The following is a 22,029-nucleotide window of genomic DNA, read 5'->3' on the forward strand; positions in this document are numbered from 1 at the left end:
GCGACAGTTAGGTAAACGTTCATGTTTAATGCGACCCAGGATACAAAAGGATTAGTGTGGACTGTTGGTACTTGGTAGGTACCATCGGACTCAAGAAAAATTGTCAAAGTGCATTTCGTTCATTTATTTCATCTACTAGGTAGGTACTTATAAACATTCAAAGCTACTTCGCACAGTGGATAAATATAGTGTGATTTTTTTTCGCAATTCGTTAACACTTGCAATCATATAGAGATGCCCGCACTGCGATTTAAAATTCACGCCGAAAAAAATCTGTGATTTGATATAAATTGCGGTATTAATTAAATTCGCGCGAATATTTTGTGCAGTGTAAGTTGTATGGCGCTCACCGCATTCCCAGTGCGGGCAGGTGAAATTCCGTAGGAGGAAAATAAATCGCGCGAATAAAAATCGCTGTGTGGGCTAGGCTTTAAAATCACAGCCGTATCGTGAAATAGGTACTTACTAGGGCATATAAAAATATTATCATAGATTTGGTACCAAATTATTTATACCGTATTAAAATACAATGGTAGAGTTAATTAAATACCGGTAGAGTTAAGAAAAATATTATTTATAAGAGCTTATTTTATAAGTTAACTTTACAGAGTTAAGTCTGAAGTGAAACCGGTGACATAATTTAATGTCGATATAATAAACCCACCAAATTTTCGATAGACAATTTGCACTGTTAGAAAATTATCCGGTTAATTCCGGATGAAACACTTTGACTGCCCGTCTCTCCCTATCTATTCTAATGCAAACTAACACATCAACAAATTATGCCATATTGTCTGCTTTTGACGTCTAAACTGACTCTACATTTGAATGCGAAATTAATTTTATCTCTGTCACTAAATCCACATATCTAGGTGGACACTTGCAATGGGTTGCTCCAAACTAAAACGTCGCTTAAACACTTGCTTTTTATGCGTGAAATTTTAATTATTGAATACAAGATATGGCTAAAACTGTCCAGAACTTACAGTTCTTTAGATATAAGGTTGTATTTGAGGGAAGTAAATCGGGGTGGGTAGAGTTTGGAGGCCAGAGCTACTAGCGCAGGTATTATTTCGTGAATTTGATGGTTTTTTTGTTTCAAAAATCAATAAAGGGACCTATCTATTAATTTATAAACTGCAATTTCAAACTTTATTGCAAAAGCTGCGTTTGAATCGGCCTGGCCCGCACAGCGATTTGTATCCACGCGATTTTTATTTCCGTGCGGAATTTCACCTGCACGCACTGCAAAGGCGGTCAGCGCCACAGAAATCCAAGTAATACTAAGGCCAGCGCCATATGATTCCTTACTGCACAAAATATTCGCGCCAATTTAACACCGCACCGCATGAAATTTGTATCAAATCACAAATTTTTTCTCTCGTTAATACCGCAAGTGCGGGTACCTCCATTAAGATTGCAATTGTTACAGAATTGCGAAAAATAGTAAATAAAATAAGCAGTTTAGTTTTACCACTCACGTCATGAGCTACAGACGGGTATAGTGAAAATTGACTAATTTATTGGGGGTTTTTGGGTCCAATTAGAGTGACCTCAAATTACAGTATAATTCGAAACTCTTCTATAATAAAGAACCTAATTACGGGCAAGGACATTAGCAGGGCAAAGGGGTGGTTCAGTGTTCTGTCGCCAGCAATCTGACACTTAAAAAGGGGATTTTATCGATTCTGAGGGTATTTGTCAGATATAAAATAAACAGCTGATGTTTTGTATAATACTAGTAGTGGTATGGAACTCTAATTAGTAAAAAAAAGTAGTAATAAATACCCAGTTGTGCAACTAAGTTTGACGTTGTAAACTCGGTGGTAGTTAGGTACGGATTAAGTAAAAGATAATGACAGGGGACATTATTTACACATTAACCACCATGCGACTATTTCTACCCACACGTGAGTGACCGAGTGTGAAACGTCGTGCGGGTTCATTGCAACTTGTTAGAAGGTACTACCTACCTGACTTAAGCGGCACTACCATATTTTATGTTTAGTGTCGTCTGTCAACACACGAAAATTTGGTAATAGGTCGGTATAGGTAGGTACCTACTTAAAGTGCTATCCATACTTAATGTGGATAGATATAGAGCTAGTAGTTAGAAAAAGAAATAGATTAATAGATCTCTTCTCTGATTTTAAAGCACAATGAAGTGTGGTTGCAAGTGCGAAAACACGATCAGTATTGCATGTAGGTAGGTTGCAGTATTGCACCTATCTAATGCGTGTCTTATGAGTGGGTAGATTATGCCTATGTGGGCACTTGCACCCTGCGGCGAACGTTCAGAAAGAGGGGCGTAAGCTTTCCTGCCATACCTAATACCTATTACCAAACTAATTCAACGACCTTTAAACTTAGATTTAAAAGAAGATGATGATAATAACATAATCCTAAAAACATTGATTTAATTACGTATTGCCAAAACCATTAGCCGGGTCCACACCGGACGATCCATCGCGCTCCGATCGCGCGCGGCAGCAGCGCGATCCAAAGATGCAGGCGGTGTGGACGTGCCGCGCGCGATCCATGCGCACGTATTGGAGCGCGCGCTCCCTACCTCGCGCGATCCGTGTGCGGTCGGTTTTTGTGCCAGCCTCAAAGGTGCCTCAGTTGCGTGATGCGCGCGGTGTGGACGGTTGTGTTGGTTCGCGCGATCCACCTCGCCATGGACATCTCAGAAAGTCGCCGTTTGATATCGCTTTATAAAGAATTTAAATGTTTATGGGATCCCAAAGATTCTAATTACACCAATAGAGGTGTTAGAGATGATGCTTGGTGTCAGATTTCTCGTGAAATGGGGAATAAGTCGATCGAGAACCTAAAGAAAAAAATGCGATCTCTGGCGGGAGGCTACAGAAGGGAGAAACACAGAGAGAAGCAAAGCCGTATAACTGGATCCGGTAAGAAAACAAAGCTACTTTTTATCTGTAGGTATTAAAATTATATATTTTATTATAAGTAATTACATCATAATATTTACTGTGGATTTCACGTGATTTCGCTTTTTACATTTAAGCTGTTAGAAATACACGTGGTTATTTTAATGAGTAACTTGTTTATTTCAGGTGCTCAAGATACATATAAATCAAAGTGGTTTGCGTATGATGACTTCGACTTTATGGCGGATAAAAATGAACCCGGAACCACACGCGATACATTGGAACATATTGTGAGCTATTAGTTTACTGATATTCATTTTGCCAAACTATTGTATGGTTTGTAACAAAGTGTCTTGCTAAGTGGGACCGTATTGTAGTGGCATTTTCTGTTGCTCTTCTTGGTACGACGGCCATCGGTTGTAGCGATTGTGATGGCGGTTCATTTCGCCAGCTTCCAGGTATTACATCTCCATTCTCCTGTACTGTATCAAACGTTCCTGGCGATATAAAGTTAGGATTACTGCGTAAGTAGTTATATAAATGAACCGTTGCCAGCACGACTTTAGTCGCAGTTTCTGGTTCCAAAAGCATAGGTTTACGCAGGACTCTGTAGACAGAACTAAGTACTCCAAACGCGTTTTCAACTACTCTACGTGCTCTTGACAGTCGGTAGTTGAAAATTCTTTCACAAGAACCCCTTTCCCGTGTACCATCGTATGGTTTCATAGTATAATCATTAAGCTGAAAAGCTTTATCACCTAGTATATAATAGGGTACCTCAATTTTATAGGGAACTTGCAATATCTCCGGTGGAGGAATATTTAGCTCTTTTTTTTCAAGTTTTTTATATAAATTTGTGCTTTTGAACACGCCTCCATCTGATATTCTGCCTTTAGTCCCAACATTCACATACAGGAACCTATAATTTGCATCTACTAATGCAAAAAGAACAATACTAGGAAATAATTTGTAATTATCAAAGTCGTTGCCACTATTAAAAGGCGATTGTATAGCGACGTGTTTGCCGTCCATCGCTCCTATCACGTGTGGGAAATTCCACTTATTCTCGAATTGCTGAGAAACTGTACGCCATTCTTCTTTAGTTGACGGCACCTGAAAATAAAGGAGATCTTAATTATAATATAAAGCTGAAAATAAGAATAAGCAGTAAATAGTAATAATAATTGTTGTTACAGGTAGAATCTGATACGACTGATGGGGAACTTGAAGTTAATACTACAGTGAGCGAAAACGAGAACAGTAACATTACTAGTGACACACAACCGGAGAGAGCCAACCACCACACAGATCAGAGTAGAGAGCAGAATGATCAGAATGCACAATCCAGTGTCCAAACAACAAACAAAAGAACAAAAAAAAGAAAGAAAACTACTTCTAATAATGCAGATGACATATCAGATGAAACTCTTTCAGAGGCTTTCCAACTTCTGCAACAATGTGCTCAGCCACCACAACCGGAAACTGATTCTTACATTGCTTTCGGGCAGTATATATCTACTGAATTGCGGAAATATGATGCAGTAACATTAGTTAATGTCAAAAATGCTATATGCCAAGTTATTTTTCAAGCTGACACAGGAAGATATGGGGATAGCAATTATGGATATTACACTAATTCATACCCTGGCACACCAATAGCATCCACTTCATCACAGTCCCAGTCTCTACAACCTCAAAATTATCCAGCTCCAATTCCACAGACATCACCGTCTGCTCATCTAGCCTCCAATTCATCGCAGTCCCAGTTTCTGAAACCTCAGGATTATTCACTTCCACAGTCACCACCGAATTAAATAAGTACCTACCTATATCATGTTTTCAAAAAATAATTAATAATTGTAAACATGTTACTTCTTTAAATTATGATTGTAATACACTACTTTTTTATTGAGTAATAAAGTATGGTTTTACTTACCTTTACATAATCATTTAACAGGTCAATGATGGCTTCACAAACTTCAGGAATAATTATCGATATAGACTGTTTGGAAATGCGGAACAGATACTGCAAACTGACGTACGAATCTCCAGTTGCTAAAAATCTCAATGTTAGTAATAATCTTTCCTTCACAGTAATGGCATCTCTATAATTTGTATCATTCTTTCTTAGCTTGTTATTTAATAATGAACACAATATCTCAAATTGATTAGCATTCATTCTTGCAAAATTGTGTTCAACTTTATCTGACACTAACTCTGCGTACAGCTGAGTCCCAGATTCCAAGCGATTTTTGTAAATTTGTTTCACCCAAAACCGTCGTTTTCTTTTTTGTGATTTTTTGCGCAAGCATTTAAGCAAAATAAAAGTTACTGCTGCAACGGCAAGACGCCGCCGTTGTACGTGTGACTCCATATCGTACAAGAGTTAGACTGGCTGAATCACGGATCGCCTTAGGATCGCTTGGAGCGCATATTTGGGATCGCAAGTTTCCAAGAGTGGATCGGCATAACACGATCCACGATCCACGATCCGCGATCCTGGATCGCGGATCGCGGGATCGATGGATCGTCCGGTGTGGACCCACCTATTGACTAAAGAGAATTTTACCAATAGAGTCAATTTGAATCTGGTCACAGACAAAAACTAAACCCCACAAACACATATGTCGGTCAAATTAAACACACATGCCCGTGAAAAGCGGACGTCACAAGCGAAGGCGATAATTTCCATTTAAATAAATAATTTGCCGACACAATTCGGGACCGACATGTGGGCGCGTGAAGCGGTCTAATGACCATTATAACTAGCGCGGTTTCACGCTTCCACCAAAGTTGTTACTTGTTACCGACGCTATGGAGTACAATCACAAAATAAGAAGGGGCCAAGCACCAAAGTTTGACAGCTATGATCGCAATCGGTTCCAATTGGTTGACAACCTTAAGACCTATCCGTCCTCTTATATTATACCTACCTATTACTAGTAATTTTCGTAGTTGAGTCGTAATTTTTAAATTATGTTATTCATGAAATATGCATAAAAATTAAAAATCATCACGCAGACTTTAAGAAAAGTAGGTCTGTAAGTAATGTTTTTAAGTGGCAACATATAGGTAGGTATGCGTAACACTACTCTATCACACACTTATCACGCACATTTCGTTTCTCAGAAAATATGACAGGTCTGGCGCAAGTGGGACCTTGAACCATAGTTTTCACCAGTTCAACACGTTCGCGTTCCAAATTGCAAGTAAGTAAGAATGTATGACTCGGGCGAAGATGCATTATAAAATAACTTTTCATGTTAAAAAGTTATTTCACAAGTTGATAACAACGTGAATCTTTCTTGGTGATCCAAGGAAAAACAAATAAATACCATCGTAATTATATCAGAGATTCGAGCCATAAAATAATGTAGCAATATTTTGCGTGACGGAATCTGTTCTAAAACAAAGTAAGGCCCGACCTTCACCGACGAGGCTCAGATAATAGGAGTACCAATTCGAAAAACCAGTTCCGAGATACGATAAAAAACATACAGTCAAGTGGAAACAAGGGATCCCCTTTGGCTGGTCTGTTCTGTGTCATTTATATAGTGCCTCATACAATAATACATAATACGCTGAATAATTACAAAATTATTGTAAAAAAATTCTTCTTAAAGTGAAAGGAACCCGGGAGACACTTTTGTCAATAATGGCATTAAAATACTCGTTCTCATCCTTTGATCGTAAAGTTCTTCTTATTTCAAAAGGCTAAGGCGTGAGTGACGTAATTCTATCGAAACATTTGCAATCACAGATTACAATGTAGGCACGGAAGGTACCTACTTATTTTTTATGCCATTGTTTTATGATCACGGTAGGTACTTAGGGCCTACTAGATATTTTATATTTTGAGCGGATCAAAGTTCACGATGAACTTTGCTGAAGTTTTCGGATGCGCCGGCATTTTACTCCAACCAGCAACGACACTTTTGACTTTATCAATGAGGATCTTTACAGGTCGAGTTCCTTAAAAGTCTCGTAGATGGCACTGTTCATGCCCTTCCAAGAAAGTGGGAAAAGGATGCTACCTTTTATCCCAAAAAATAGTTAAAGAGTTCCCATGGGATTTTTGAAATCCTAAATCCAAGTGAACGAAGTCGCGGGTATCATCTAGTAACTTACTATAGGTTAGTAAGACCTAAGGAGCTTTAAAAATAAAAGTGACGATATAAGTTCAAGGTTATATTGCAAAATCACTCTTACAGCATTGCGTGCAGCTCGACATCGCCTGGGGCCTCGCGTCTCCCAAGTTCCGAGAAAACATCGTTAAACTCACGTATTTTTGGTAGCAACATAATTCCAGTAATTTTCACTGAAATTATAATAATTAGCTCCATTTATGCGATAGTAACAAACAAATAAAATGCTCGGAACATATTCCCGCGGGGCTCTGCCGTCAGTCACTTTAGTTCTATAGTTCGTCGCTTTAAAGCCGTTTACCTACTGCTTTTATTACCAGAATAAGTCTAGCTACATGCCATGTCTACTTGGTAAGTATTTGAAAAGAAATAATACCCTATTCGAGTAACACATGTCAATATAATGAAACTGAGACAAGAGAAATTAAGTTGACAATTCATACAATAGCTCTATTGATATGGAAGAAAGACTACAATCCTTGTCCTTCGAAAAAACTGTACTTCAGCTACCCAATTATACACGTCTTAGGACTATAACTTCATCAGCGATGAAAATAATAATGAACATAATATACGTACCTATTTATTCAAAGCTACGCGGAAGTGCACAACTAAGTACATTTTTTACCTTTCCTAAGGCGATTAATAATTTCCATACAATTAGTAGGTACAATCTAAAACTGCATTAATTTCAAATTGATGGAGTATCTTTCCAATGCTTACAGAACACAGATATCTAATATGTAGATTTATCTGACGGGTGATATTCTGAAAATGATAGCCGTAGCAGACACCGTAGAAAATAACGTAATAAAGTCTGTTAGATAAAGGAAGGTTCCTCGCAACAATAGCAATAATTAGGTAAGTAATAAAATAAAACATAGTAATTTGCCGTCACGAACGGAGTGGAACAGTACAATCACGCGCGAGTTAGAGAGATAGCGAGCGATTACAAGGCGCTGAATGTTCAATCGTCACGTAGTTACGGTTCGGCACAAGAACAAAGCGGCGATATTAAACAATGAATGGCCACAAAAAGTCCCATAATTCAATTTGCATCCCGCTAGATTAATGTAATCGTCGGCAAGAACTGTGAGTACTGCAGAGAGCGGCGCCCGCGGCCGGCTCTCCATGAGAACCGCTTTCGCCATTTTTCACACTTCTTGGAATCGATTAGATTGCACCATCTCGTGACTTGACATTGATCGTTATATAGCTATGTAGGTAGGTGGGTACTGGGTAGGTATGATCAGCTTCTCAATACTTTCATTTCTGCGGCGGGCGATATATCCAAAACAGCTAAGGATGCGTTGCGTGGAAAACCCGTTTAGAGTGTTCTAATCTGTTGTTGTGAAAGAATTGATGCATTTGTGCGTTTGGCAGTCGCAATATTCGCCTTCCAGCACTACATTTCAACGCATAAGTTCTCTGTTTTTCTAACGCGAATATCCAAGTTTCGACACCACACCTATAATATAGCAAGACGGGAAATATTAGGTACTGATTGCACCAGGCGTGTTTTGGTTTTATTCATGATGCTTATTGTATGTAACTGTTCGCGCCGCTAGGATGTGTGCGTACCTATATATATATGTCGAGTGACGTGCCGCGCATAAAGTGTTAAAATGAGAACCCCGACATTCGAAATGCGGTCAGATAGACAGCTACGCGCGGCCTGTGCGTCCACCATGTTACTTATTCTCAATTCTGTACAGTAGTAATAAAATGCTTTTTAAACAACATTAGTTGTTATTCGAGCTTGTTCGACACCTATCCTGAACAAGAAATGGCGACCGTGACAGGACACATTTCGTGTTCAGGATAGGTGTCGAACAAGCTCGAATAACAACTAATGTTGTTTAAAAAGCATTTTATTACTACTGTACAGAATTGAGAATAAGTAACATGGTGGACGCACAGGCCGCGCGTAGCTGTCTATCTGACCGCATTTCGAATGTCGGGGTTATCATTTGAGCACTTTATACGCGGCACGTCACTCGACACATATATATAGGTACGCACACATCCTAGCGGCGCGAACAGTAACTTTGGCTATGAAATATTAGCTGAGAGTCTACTAAACAAATCTAGCATTTGAACCCCATTTCAGGAACTTTAACGAAAATTAATGTTGCGTTGTGGTCTCGAAGACCCGATGCGAAGGATCGATCAAAGCACCAATGGTCATGGTGCTAACAACTGCGGGCTGGGGCATGCCCTGCTTCGATCAGACTTTTGATAAAAACCCGGGTTTCATCATAAACCGGCGACATTATTCACTGAAGAGTTGAAGACGCGTCGGTGTAGTTTACATGTTAGGATATTATTTCTTGTTGTGCATCGGATATTGAGCGTGTCGACACAGCCAAGGCGCGTCTGCGAGGTGACTCGCGCATTATTATGATAATGCGGGCGGAGTCGATGGTATCGCTCGCCGCTATCCGCTCTCATAACACAATTGAATTAGCATAGCGCAGTGTCGGCCGCAGCGGGCGGTCCAAGCCACGCGACCACCTAAGTACCTACGGGCATCGACGTATTTGATTCCAATAGGAAAGTTCTCTTATCACAAAATGTTTCTCATGAAACCTCATTATAATTATTTTAATCTAAGATAAAACTAAGCATAAAGTTTAAGCCACACGAGCTTTTTCACTTTGCACCACAGCTCAAAAGTTTAAAGGTGGCTACATACAAGTAGGTAAGTACCTACCTACATATTTTATATTCATGCCCACCATTTTGCAAAGGAAACTAGTTTTTTTAACTCATACAAAAAGAGATAAATTAGCTATAGGCTATAGGTATGCATCAGCATGAAAATATTTTATGCAAGTGCGTGCAAAATATTATAGGACTGTTCATTTATGCAGATTTTCCAAAGCTTACATTAGGTAGGTAGGTACCTACGTACTATGTCGTTGTCATCATCAAAATGTCATCTTGAAAATCTGTTATGCAGTCACCATGCGAAAATTCACCTCTTTCAATTTCGGGTTACTAAGTCGAGTCCACTCCACTCTTTTATATCGTCGATCTCTTGCCAGGAATTCTCCCTTGTATCACAGTTAGGAACATTACTTATTGGCTCCAGCTTGCGTTGCAGTAAGTAAGCCATAGTAATGTAAACATTTAAGTAAGCCTACAATTCATTTTAAGTAGGCATGCAGCTATGCCGCTGATGTAAAGTGCCTCGTACTTCATAGTTCGTAAACATAACTGGCTTGAACGGGCTTGAATGAGCGTCAAGCGTTTGAATGAGTAGACCACAGTGACCACAAAGCACCATAAGTTCTGTACATGGGTAATTGCGGACCTAACTAAAGCTGCAGATAGGATCGTATTGTAATTTCTAATGACGTGCTTTCCATACACTGGACCGTACCTATTATAGTGACATAAATGCGCAGTATTCATTGATACTAAAAGTTGTTTCGGACTTTATTCGCGGCAAGAAAATTAAATTCCACAACCACGTCCTCCATTGTGCGTTACTTATCGACCTACAAAAGATTTGGTTGGTATTTAAAATTTGTTTAGCTTAGGTAGGTATATCCGTGATGTGTAAAATGTGTTCTTATATCTAAATTCACTTTTTCTACTTTTACTACTACACAGTGTTTACTTTAATTTTCAAATATCAATGTACTATTAATTAGTCAAAGACCCTTCACCGGATCAACGATGTGAACATTATGGCCATCAATGGCAGGCGCGATTCAAAGCCCCTTGACTCTTGAGCGGAGTGCGGAGTATTCATGGCGGTTTGTCTGCGCCGCGTCGTGGAGGATATAAAATATCGCTTCGGAGGGAGCTAATGGCACACGACCCTCTCGTAATAAGTGCCAGAGATTTTAGTGAACGTTTCCGAATGTTGACAATTTATAAATATGAAGTTTGAAGTGTTTGTCCTTATCGTTAATCTCAGCAAGATCACTGAATAGGTAGCCAAGATCATCATGGATTTTACTTTTTAACCCTCGACCCAAAAACAGAGGTGTTATAAGTTTGACGTGTGTGTCTGTGTATCTGTGTATCTGTCTGTGGCATGTAGCTCCTAAACTAATGAACCGATTTCAATTTAGTTTTTTTTTGTTTGAAAGGTGGCTTGATCGAGAGTGTTCTTAGCTATAATCCAAGAAAATCGGTTCAGCCGTTTGAAAGTTATCAGCTCTTTTCTAGTTACTGTAACTTTCACTTGTCGGGGGGGTTATAAATTTTTTACATTTGTTACTTAGTATCTTTATTGTGAAGCTCACCAAAATTACTAAATAGTATTTACCATTACCAAAAGAGTATTTTTTTTCTTTTCAGTTTTTCGAAACTATTTTCAATTCATTACAACTTTTTTAAACATTGCGGAATTGTCAAAATATGGATAAAGTAGGTAGGTACGGCAAAGACTAATGCACCAAAAGATTTTCTTGAAGAGAGTAAAACTAAAATACCTAGGTATATACAAGATTATTTTAGAAAATGCCACTAAATTCCTTCAACGGTAATGACTATTTCGATACATGAAACCTATTTGTTTAATCCGGCAGTCCACAATAACAAATTGCGGACGGAAAATTTACAGTTAAAAGCCGGATGCTACACTTGATAGTTGCAATTTCCGATAGCACTTATGATGGACATAATGGGACATGTGCAATGGATTTTACAGTAGCTGTGGATTTATTAGTGGCCCGATTAATCACAATGATTTTTCTGTTATACTACAGGGCTTCATTGTACTGTTTTGACTCACAGAGGAACTCTTTACTATAAGTATTTAAGGCTGTTTAAACCACAAGAAGGAGATAATTTTATTGAAGACTATCATTGGCAAGTGTAAATTAAAAATGTAAGTATAACACCCCCGACAAGTGAAGGTTACATTAACTAGAAAAGAGTCGATAACTTTTAAACGGCTGAACCGATTTTCTTGGCTTATGCCAAGAAAATCGGTTCAGCCGTTGAAAAAAAGGCTTGATCGAGAGTATTCTTAGCTATAAAGCTAAGAATACTCTCGATCAAGCCACCTGTCAAACAAAAAAACTAAATTAAAATCGGTTCATTAGTTTAGGAGCTACGATGCCACAGACAGATACACAGATACACACGTCAAACTTATAACACCCCTCTTTTTGGGTCGGGGGTTAACAAGGACAAGTCTGTATAAAATTTAAAAAACCTGTCACGCGCGAGTCGGACTTGCACACGAAGGGTTCCGTACCATCGTTTAAGCAAATTTCATCAAAATCGGTTAAACTACTGGGCCGTGAAAACTAGCAGTCCGACAGACAGACAGACACACTTCACTTTCGCAATTATAATATTAAGTATGGATTCAATCTTTATTACGAGAATTCAATAATTTCAGACAATGTTGGCTAATATCTAGACTGACAAGCCACCAAATTAGGTGAATAATCTGATACGATAAGTTGGAATCGAATGGTGCGATCGATGTCGCCACCCGCTGCTCGCAGTGCTCTGATGCGCAATGGGGCGTCTTATTTCCTTTAAACTGATAGTTGGTATAACCAAGCTAATGTGTTAAATTAACTGTTCTGCGATGCCTAAACTGACATTTAGAACTTTATAATTACATAATGAGCTTACGGACATCAAAAAGTGTTCGCGAAATATCAGCGCAGCCACGATTGGTCGTGGATTTTGTAATTTAAGCGATTAGGTAACTAATCTATAGTTTATTTGTCATTATCTGAATTAGATAAGTTTTATAATGAAAGTTTCTTCCACATGTGTCACACCAGCACAAAATGAAAGTTGAAGCACTGGTCGACTTTTGTTTTGGTATTGCTTTAAGTATTTATGGCGAGATAAATAAATACCACAATATACTTAGGTACCTAAACTGAGGTAATTTCTTTAAGTGCCAATGACTAGTAGCTCCGTTCATCGACATAGTTTTAGTACATAGTTGGTAGGTAAACATTCGTGCAATATTTAATCAAAGGTTTATTATTCTCGCCTTTTAGTTTTAGTCGAAAAGATTGTAGCTCAATATTGTCCAAAAATATATATTTTATTAGTTTTTTAACCACAGATTAAAGTTTGATCGACGTTGTTCGCTGGTGACGGACACCGCCGCTCGCAGCACGGCCGCGTCTCGACGGGGCGCCTTTCTCCCTTTGTGCTGGAGCGACGCGTTAAATTAATTGTTGCCGTGACGCGCTTAGTGACATTTGGAACGATGATCATTTGCAGTCTAAACAAAAAATCTTCTTGGGTGACAGACGGACGGTTGCTATATAGTTCTTGGGGTTCCGTACCTTAAAGGGAGAAACAGACCCCTTATAGGATCACTTTGTTGTCTGTCTATTTGTCTGTTTGTCCGTCTGTTGTGTCTGTAAATAAAACCTATAGCGTACTTCCCGTTGACTCAGAATCATGAATTTTGGGTAAAGCGAGGTAGGTCTTACAGCACAAGTAAAGAAAAATCTGAAAACCGTGAATTTGTGGTTATATCACAAAAAGATAATTTTTGAAGAAATTAAGATAACTATACTAAGTGGGGTATCATATGAAAGGGCTTTACCTGCACATTCTAAAACAAATTTTTAATTATTTGTATGCATAATAGTTTTTGATCTATCTTGCAAAATATTGGAAATAATACCCGAGTACGGAACCCTCGGTGCGCGAGTCTGTCTCGCATTTGACCGGTTTTTTATGTTCAAAAACTAATTAGCTCTACATATTGGGTTAGGTATCTATTGTCTTCCTAGAGTGCAAAATTATCATCGTCATCAACTTAGAGTAGGATAGTGATCGAAGTTCTAACCTACCTGTAGGCACCTTGTGGTTATAATGTGGGTTTTCGAGGGTTAAGTAGATATATTTAAATTCCGATTTTATTAGTGCTGAGACATATATTATGAAACAGATCGTTAGTAAGTATTTATCTATCAACGGGTAAAAATAGTTATCTAATCTTATATCTAAACAAGTGTAAATTAAAAATTTATAACATCCCCGACAAGTGAAGGTTACAGTAACTAGAAAAGAGCTGATAACTTTCAAACGGCCGAACCGATTTTCTTGAATTATAGCTAAGAACACTCTCGATCAAGCCACCTTTCAAACAAAAAAAAATAATAAATTAAAATCGGTTCATTAGTTTAGGAGCTACGATGCCACAGACAGATACACAGATACACACGTCAAACTTATAACACCCCTCTTTTTGGGTCGGGGGTTAATGATAATACCTACATAGTACAAAAAAATTAAAACACCAAGGTGCAGCGGCTAAATTATTATTCTCTATCAAGATTCAAACTCCGACACAAATAGGCAACCGTGTTGGCAGATCGCGTTGACAGTAGAACAAAGTGGAGCCGCTCCTTTTTATCGAGTAGTGTCTATTAATTAGTGGTGCATCTCCTAAAATAACCTTGCCCGTCATTGGGAGCGTATTGACAGGGCGCGATGACGGCGCGGCGCCTCTGCCCTCATGACTTGCAACCTTCCTTTATTATCGCTCGCACCGACTAACAAGGCGGGCTAATGCAGTGAGTTGCAAAACCATTGCCTACTCACCCCTTCATCCAACTATCACCTTAATGCTGCTTGGAAAGGTTCTATTTTTCCGTAGAAGCCAGTTTTTACTTATGTACACAGAAGCTGGCAACAATCGTCCTGATGGCATTAATGACTTTCATATCAGATCATTTCGGCTCTTGAGGATCCGAAGTGGATATCTACATGTAAAGTTATTAGCACTGAGTAAGAGGTAAAATACGTTTCAATTTAAGTGGGCTGATTTTTGTAATTGTTCAATCATGTTTCAAAAAATACGTAAGAAGGTACCTACCTAAGTACCTATATTAGAATCCTATTCATGATTCAGAATTATTCTTTTAATCGCGTAAAGTACGTACGTGCGTAAAAGACCGACACATCACACACTGCTTCTTAAACTATTCTAGGTACTTAAAGATATTAAACATTGACTCATTTTGATAGGTATTTCGGTACTTAGTAATAATTTAATCTTTTTCAGAATGCGCTTACCTAACGCTTGCCTATTGGATATAGGTATAATTATTTAATTTCTACAAGTGAAGCGTAACACTAGGGCCTAGTGACTAGGCCCTATTAAAATAAAAACGAATAAACACGATAGCAGCTTTAGTCTTTATAGTGCACTGAATAATACCTAATATCATGCAGCAGATAAACTTAACTACGTAAGTATTATTTGCTGATTAAGATCTAGTTGCATGACAGGCAGTCAAAGTTAAGTTGCGATTACCGTTAAACTTAATCGTGGAGGTATAAATACTGACTTTTGTAACCCACTTTACTTCTTATTTTGTGGTCAAAGTTAACGGTAACCATTACAAAAATGTTACCCTCGGTCATGCAACTGGACCTTAATGTTTGACGAACCAGTGGATCGCATCATGATGTGAAATTGACCGGCGCGGTACTACCAGAATGCCCTTTACGTTTATGGATACTGTTCGTAAATTCACACATTAATTAGGTACATATTGTATAGCTGATGGGAAAACCTCTTTTATGTTTTTAATTATTCTTCTTTTTCATGGGATTTTAACTGAATAAATAATATATTTTTTATTCAATTAAACTTTTACAAGCAGGCCTTTGGGATCGTCAAATTCATCTACCACTGGTGCATACCTTTCGTGGTTAATTTCTGACTGTCTAGTTTTAGGTATAAATCTCCGTGTGGTACTTAATAGTCCAGGGACTATCACCGTAGTTACGGCAACAGTGTGACGATTGCAATCACCTCTGATTGGGCGACATTATTTCACTATTGGCTACAAGTGTAAATTAAAAATTTATAACACCCCCGACAAGCGAAGGTTACAGAAATAACTAGAAAAGAGCTGGTAACTTTCAAACGGCTGAACCGATTTTTTTGAATTATAGCTAAGAACACTCTCGATCAAGCCACCTTTCAAACAAAAAAAACTAAATTAAAATCGGTTCATTAGTTTAGGAGCTACGATGCCACAGACAGATACACAGATACACCGATACACAGATACACACGTCAAACTTATAACACTCCTCTTTTTGGGTCGGGGGTTTAAAAATGTATTGTTGCAGCAAGAATAGGTTTCCACAATAAATCCAACTACTCACAATAATTGAGATTGTAATAATGATTGATACTGCTTTTCCGTAATCGGCCAGCCGGACTGCCTTGTTTTAATTCAGATTACAAGTTGGACTGCAATCTGACCTGGTGCCGAACTAAAAGTGATTGTAAAAGGCGCACAGAATTCTGAAAGGTGACAATGATTGGCTCAACGTTGGACTATTTGTAGACTTACCCACTCCGTAGAACGAGCTTCACGTTTAAATAGATCGGAAAAGATAGGCATTGTGTTCAATAATAATTTTGTAAAACTATCACTTTTAATAAGTTTATTATAACGTAGGTATGCCTCGGGTGAAATTATGGGCATCAGCTATTATAGGAAACTATTATTATAGGCTTACTCATACAAGGACTTTCATATTTTTACTTGTCACATAATTTTTGCTGTCTTTAACCCCGTTTAACGTTTCTCTAAAAACACCTTACCAACTACTTTACAGCTGCGACTTGGGCCTCAATTATATGTCGCAATTTGCCATCAATACGATCGATAACAATCCCATATTAACATGACTAACAAGCAATATTAAAAGGTCATTTGTGGTGATGGCAGGAAACTGCAACCACTCTGCGGTGAAGCCGTTTGAGGCAGTTTTTACGCTTGAAGCCTTAACTGCCGCAATAGACAAGACGTTTATAATAATAATTACACTTTGTCCAGTCAATAGTCGATAAAACAGGGATAACTACAATTCACTATACACACGCGATTTATATTCCTAGGCCGAGGGCAGTTTTTTTTTTGCCTGTAGTACCTATACTACTAGGTATATGTTCTTGGACAGGGTAGGTACTTACTTAGGAAATATTGTGCATTTTTTGCTCCATTGTAAAAAGTGCAATGTAGTGAGAAATGCTTACTATATTATCAGCGATATTTTGTATATTATGTACCTAACTTGCGTCCCTCAAGTATTTATTTTGTTTAGGTATGTGAAAAAAAAATTACCCTAGTTCGACGCTTCGTAGTGTTAGCTTTATCATTGATTATAAATTAATATTTGAAGGTGATTTGATCAAAATATAGAAAATGTAAAGTCTTGATTTGACTCAAATTTAAAAGTAGAAAATATAAGTCTTGATTTGAATAAATTCAGTAGAAACATTTTTTTACAAGTCATGATACTAAAATCGTAACGTGTATAAATAAGAATTTTGGCGGTATTGTCCACCAGTTTTTGAGCGTCAGTGTTGAAGCGTGTTATAATGCCGGTTCACGGCCAAAAATCTATAAAACTTCCTAATAAAGTGAATAATCAAATTCTAAACAAGTAAACGAAATAAATCACCACAAATAACTAATATAGTGTTTGGAGAAATAAACGCTACTAAATGGATTATGTCTATCATTTCATCGAGGAACCTGACTACGATTTAACAGTTCAGAAGTGAGATGACCACGTCTTTGGCCAAAATTAAGGTACGTGTAAAATATATTTTGTATTAGTTACTATACTAAGTATCTTAAAATCAGGTTTTAGAGTCGTATGAATCGCCATATTAAAATATTAACCTTTTGACATCATGGTAAATATGGTTTAATACAACTTGCCCACAAAATATTTAGATAGGTACGGACTACGGATAGAATACTAAACAACATCTTTAATTATGTTTTCCAAACTCTGGATCTTGTAAAAGTTCTAAATATACTATAATGATTTTGTAGTCCATTTAAATAGGAATAAGTAGCTATTAGAAGTACAAGTAGGTAGGTAAGTACTCATGTAATAATAAATTATCACAATGTAGGTAATGTTGACGACTTGAAGCGTGCTGTTTTTAATCATGATACTAATATCCGACACTTAATTAAATCCATTATAATTTTTACATCTGTAATTATTAAATTATCAAACTATGTAAAGTTAATTAGTGGAAAATAAACATGACAGTAATCAGAAAATGGCAGTACCAACTACCAACCAATAAAAATCAATAATACTAATCAATTGACATGCCATAAATTAAAAAATTGCTTACCTACCTAGTATAGGGGTACGTTCCTACAGGTTAGATTGATTTTTCTTGGCAGAAAATGTATTCTAAATCAGTGGTCGATTCTTTTGATGATTCAAGAGCACTTGCAAAAGTTAATTTGAATTAAAAAAATCAAAAAATCGAAATCTACCTACATATATTTCCGTCCGCCAAAATTAGCAGACCATTACTCGAGCCATTCAATAAATTTTTGGAAACACTTACTCAGACAGATCCGCACATTATTAACCTTTCTTTTAGCATTTTATGGGCGAGTGCTACGAGTGGCATTGTTAAATTTGTCGCGGCGGTGACGCGACCGGGAGACGGATGGTTACCATAAATAACGTAGACAAGATTTAATGAACGCCTCACTTAGCTTTAATATTTCATAAGTTATTATGGGTAAACTAATTAAATGTTTTTGAAACGGTGACAATTTAGAGGATATGTCAACACGCCTGTAACGCCAAGCTTCGAAGAATTTCTAGACCTACCTATATCGATTTTGATACCTGTTCAGATGCTACTGATAAGTGACAATAATCCATTTAAGTATTCCATACTGATATTATAAATACGGAAGTGTGTCTGACTGTCCGTCCACTAGCTTTTCACGGCCATCGAATTTAGGTACAGAGACAACTAGGTAGGTACCTACTCGTAGCATCCCGATGAAGTCGACAGCACCTCTCGAAGCTGTTATTTAAATATCACGTGCTATAACGATGAATGAAAACATCGCGAAAAATCGTGCTCGCCTGGGCGTTCTCCGTAGATCATAATGTTTTCAAAAGGTGTGTGAAGTCTGCCAATCCGCAAGTGACTATGGTCTATGCCCACGGCCAAACCATTCTCATTCTGAGATGAGACCCGTACTTACCTACTTCTAAGTGAGCCGTAGGCACATGTTTCATCATAACTTACTCGTACTAAAATAATCTAAAACGGTAACAGAAATCACGTGTGCATTTAACGGTTGGACGGAATGTCGTTGCGCAGTAAATATCATTTCCTGACAGCTTCATTTAAATACCTTTTGTCAATGAACGGGTTAACACGTCCCGCGACGCGATAAAAAAGATATACGGGGATATGTGGTGATATATGAGGAGTAGTAGTCGCTACTGTGAACGCGGTTTTATTTTTTCATAATTGCTTCATGAGTTATTTTAATTAGATAATTTGAATGGAAGTTATGATTCCCAATTCTTATTAACATTTTCACAACATGGCTGTAAAACGTTCACTGGCAGGCGTCAAATATTACCCACCTACATGTGACGCTAGGTAGGCTATAAAACGACTATTTTTCTACTCGGCATTGGCGAAGTGCATTGTGCTGCTCTGGCTCTACAAAAAGCCATCGAACAAGAAAAGAAGAAGACTATTTTTCTTGGATTTCACGTCACCCAGAGCTGCCCATAGCCTAGTATTTGACATATCGTGGATTTAGGATCTAATGAAATTCCCACTCCAGTTTGCCAGAGTTAGGTAGGTAATATGTTAACCCGTCACAGCTGTATGAAGTTGTTTCATGTTTGCCTGTCCAACTATAAATACATGCTACGGTAGGTAACTTGAAAAGTTACACTAGGATCTAACATTACTAACTGTTCAAAAGAATATGTTTATTGAACATTTTAAAAATTAATTAGTTGACTTTACACCCTAAAAAAACAATTCACCAGTGTAAACAAACCATCGATATTGGTAGAAAAAGCACTTCAAAACACGAATAACCCTGTTATAACAAATATAATTTAGTTTTTCTGCTTGGGTATATTCATTTGAAGCGTTAAATCCCTTAACAAAAGATATCTTTGCTATCAAAAGTGACAGATCTTGAGCTTTTGTGCGCAACATGACTATTTTCTCTATACCATTCGCTAACGACTTTACCTACTGAGCTTTGAAAATAGTGCAATGGAAAAGGGAATTTTTGCACTGTGTATCATATGTATGTTGCAGGGTTTTTAGCTAATTTGATTATTACGTGCTAAAATTCTTTTGACATCAAATAACATTCTCTATTGCCCCTATACTTAGTCCGTAAGTACCTACCTAACATAATATTATCTACTTTAATGTTGATGTCCAATAAGCATAACTAAACTACCAGCATACCTACATTTAATAATGGCAAAAAATAAAAATACCTGAGCTATTTCAAACTAATAGGCAATATCTAATATAATTAATTGGGTAAGTTCCTAGCTAGGTGAGTAAGTACTTAGTCCCTATCGCTACCCAATCTTTACATACTTATGTCTAATAGTAAATTGATACTTAAAACGGTTAGGAGTCTTTCCTATGCATTATGTAAATAAATTCATCTTTCGACCTAATTTAACTAAAAGACAGCCTAATCCGCCCAACAAAACCCATTTTTAGTATCATAAGTGACATATCCTACTATTGTCCACGCCACTTTACGCTAAAATTCGAGAGCTAACCCTGTTATTTCGGATTTGTCGATTTCGCAGCACTCAGGGATGACAATGCATCAAGCACCTTAATCCCGACAACAGCCATTTAGGGGCATTACAAATAAAAGTTTGTCGGTCGGTTCGGTGCCACAATGGCCATTGACGGGCTTCACGCTGCGCGCCGTGAATGGGCCAGCGCCAAAAAAATCTATTAGACACGCATAATGGATTTGATGTATCGATGTGTCCTCACGATTTACGGATCTTAACTGTACCTATATTGATTTTATTTGGAGATTTTTCAGCTGTGTTCAAAAAGACTTTGTACTTACACCTACTTATAGTATATTTTTTATGCGAAAATTTCGTGAACGGAGACTTGCAAGTGCGAGCCTCCAAAACTCATAAGAGCGAACACACACACACAGTGAAACCGTTATACCAAGAAATAGCATTTTTCGAATGATAAAGGTACCTAATAAAACTGATATTTAAATTTTCAGCACTTGTCTTGTATACCTACCTAATATTTTAGGTAGGTAGATACTTACTACTTACATAACGACTTTCGTTATTATTATTATTTCTTGGACAACCTACAGCCTATCTAGAATCTATATACGTATATTTAAATTATGTATTATGTCATAAAGCTATTCTTTCCTTACCTATATTATTGTAGGTAGATCAAATCTTTCGATGTGAGAAAAGGATGGACAAGTTCGCTCTAATTTTAAATGCTTTACAAAAACTATTACTTATAAAAATATGTGAATCTACCTACTATTAATTATATCAATCTCAAATCGTAATAAGGTGCATCTATTGTTCGCCCGTAAAATGGAATTATCAAATAAATTGTATTGGTGAAATATACTGAGTAGATTATTTTCAATTGTAAATCGTATTAGAACAATGCCTTATTGTTCTCCATTTCAACGCTTCATAAATCTAATAATCGAGTCCCGTCTTCCGAACGGGATATCGACGATAGATAGGTACAGTTAACAAAAAAACATAATATAGGTAAATAACAAAATATGATGAATATGAAAAATATTGTTTTGGAATAATTTATAACAGTTTTGTTTCTTCGTTCGTCGTTTCTTTCAAAATTAAGGATACCCGAAGATCATACCTATTATTATTATAAAACAGAAATCAAAATACATGCCTATCTAGATAACTTTAGATTTAGATTATGATGCCTATCTGTTAGAAAAAGAGCAATCAATTTTAACAAAGCAAAACTATATCTTGCGTACCGCTAAATAATTGTGATTACAGTTCAAACAATAAAAACGTAAATGTTTCTAAGGAGGTTTTTTATGTAATAACATACAGTAAATCATGTAGTTAAATGGTTACATTCGTAGCAAATTTTTAAGTATAATGGTTGCTATAATAATAATAATGTTACAATATGTAGGTACACA

General features: G+C 37.2%; 3 protein-coding genes across 8 annotated transcripts in view; 1 reads left to right on the top strand and 2 right to left on the bottom strand.

Moving 5' to 3' along the window:
• Positions 1-22,029, bottom strand: part of LOC123881018 (transcription factor Sp9) — a 95,748-nt gene that overhangs the window by 7,216 nt on the left and 66,503 nt on the right. The window lies entirely within an intron of this gene.
• On the top strand, positions 2,443-4,786 carry LOC123881024. The gene is made up of 3 exons (XM_045929545.1): positions 2,443-2,912; positions 3,078-3,181; positions 4,088-4,786. Exons 1-3 carry the CDS (start codon positions 2,630-2,632, stop codon positions 4,703-4,705), a joined length of 1,005 nt encoding a protein of 334 aa, XP_045785501.1. The 5' UTR covers positions 2,443-2,629; the 3' UTR covers positions 4,706-4,786.
• LOC123881019 (protein ALP1-like) lies at positions 3,180-5,434 on the bottom strand. Of its 2 annotated transcripts, XR_006799394.1 has the most exons (3): positions 4,828-5,434; positions 4,535-4,660; positions 3,180-4,004 (listed from the first exon to the last, which is right to left on the bottom strand). XR_006799394.1 is itself a non-coding variant. In XM_045929538.1 (2 exons), exons 1-2 carry the CDS (start codon positions 5,263-5,265, stop codon positions 3,195-3,197), a joined length of 1,248 nt encoding a protein of 415 aa, XP_045785494.1. In that variant the 5' UTR covers positions 5,266-5,430; the 3' UTR covers positions 3,180-3,194. The 2 variants fall into 2 exon arrangements, 1 of the variants encoding a protein (XP_045785494.1); XM_045929538.1 differs by lacking the exon at positions 4,535-4,660 and having other exon boundaries at positions 4,828-5,430.

Source organism: Maniola jurtina, chromosome 3, assembly GCF_905333055.1.
Source record: "Maniola jurtina chromosome 3, ilManJurt1.1, whole genome shotgun sequence".
NCBI lineage: Eukaryota > Metazoa > Arthropoda > Insecta > Lepidoptera > Nymphalidae > Maniola > Maniola jurtina.

Bases quoted from the DNA above. Each gene is read 5' to 3' on its own strand.
- LOC123881024 (XM_045929545.1), top strand. From the start codon at position 2,630: ATGCGCGCGGTGTGGACGGTTGTGTTGGTTCGCGCGATCCACCTCGCC. The intron at 2,913-3,077 runs GTAAGAAAACAA...TGTTTATTTCAG, and splicing joins AAGCCGTATAACTGGATCCG to GTGCTCAAGATACATATAAA. The intron at 3,182-4,087 runs GTGAGCTATTAG...TTGTTGTTACAG, and splicing joins GCGATACATTGGAACATATT to GTAGAATCTGATACGACTGA.
- LOC123881019 (XM_045929538.1), bottom strand. From the start codon at position 5,265: ATGGAGTCACACGTACAACGGCGGCGTCTTGCCGTTGCAGCAGTAACT. The intron at 4,005-4,827 runs GTAAGTAAAACC...CTTTATTTTCAG, and splicing joins TGTTAAATGATTATGTAAAG to GTGCCGTCAACTAAAGAAGA.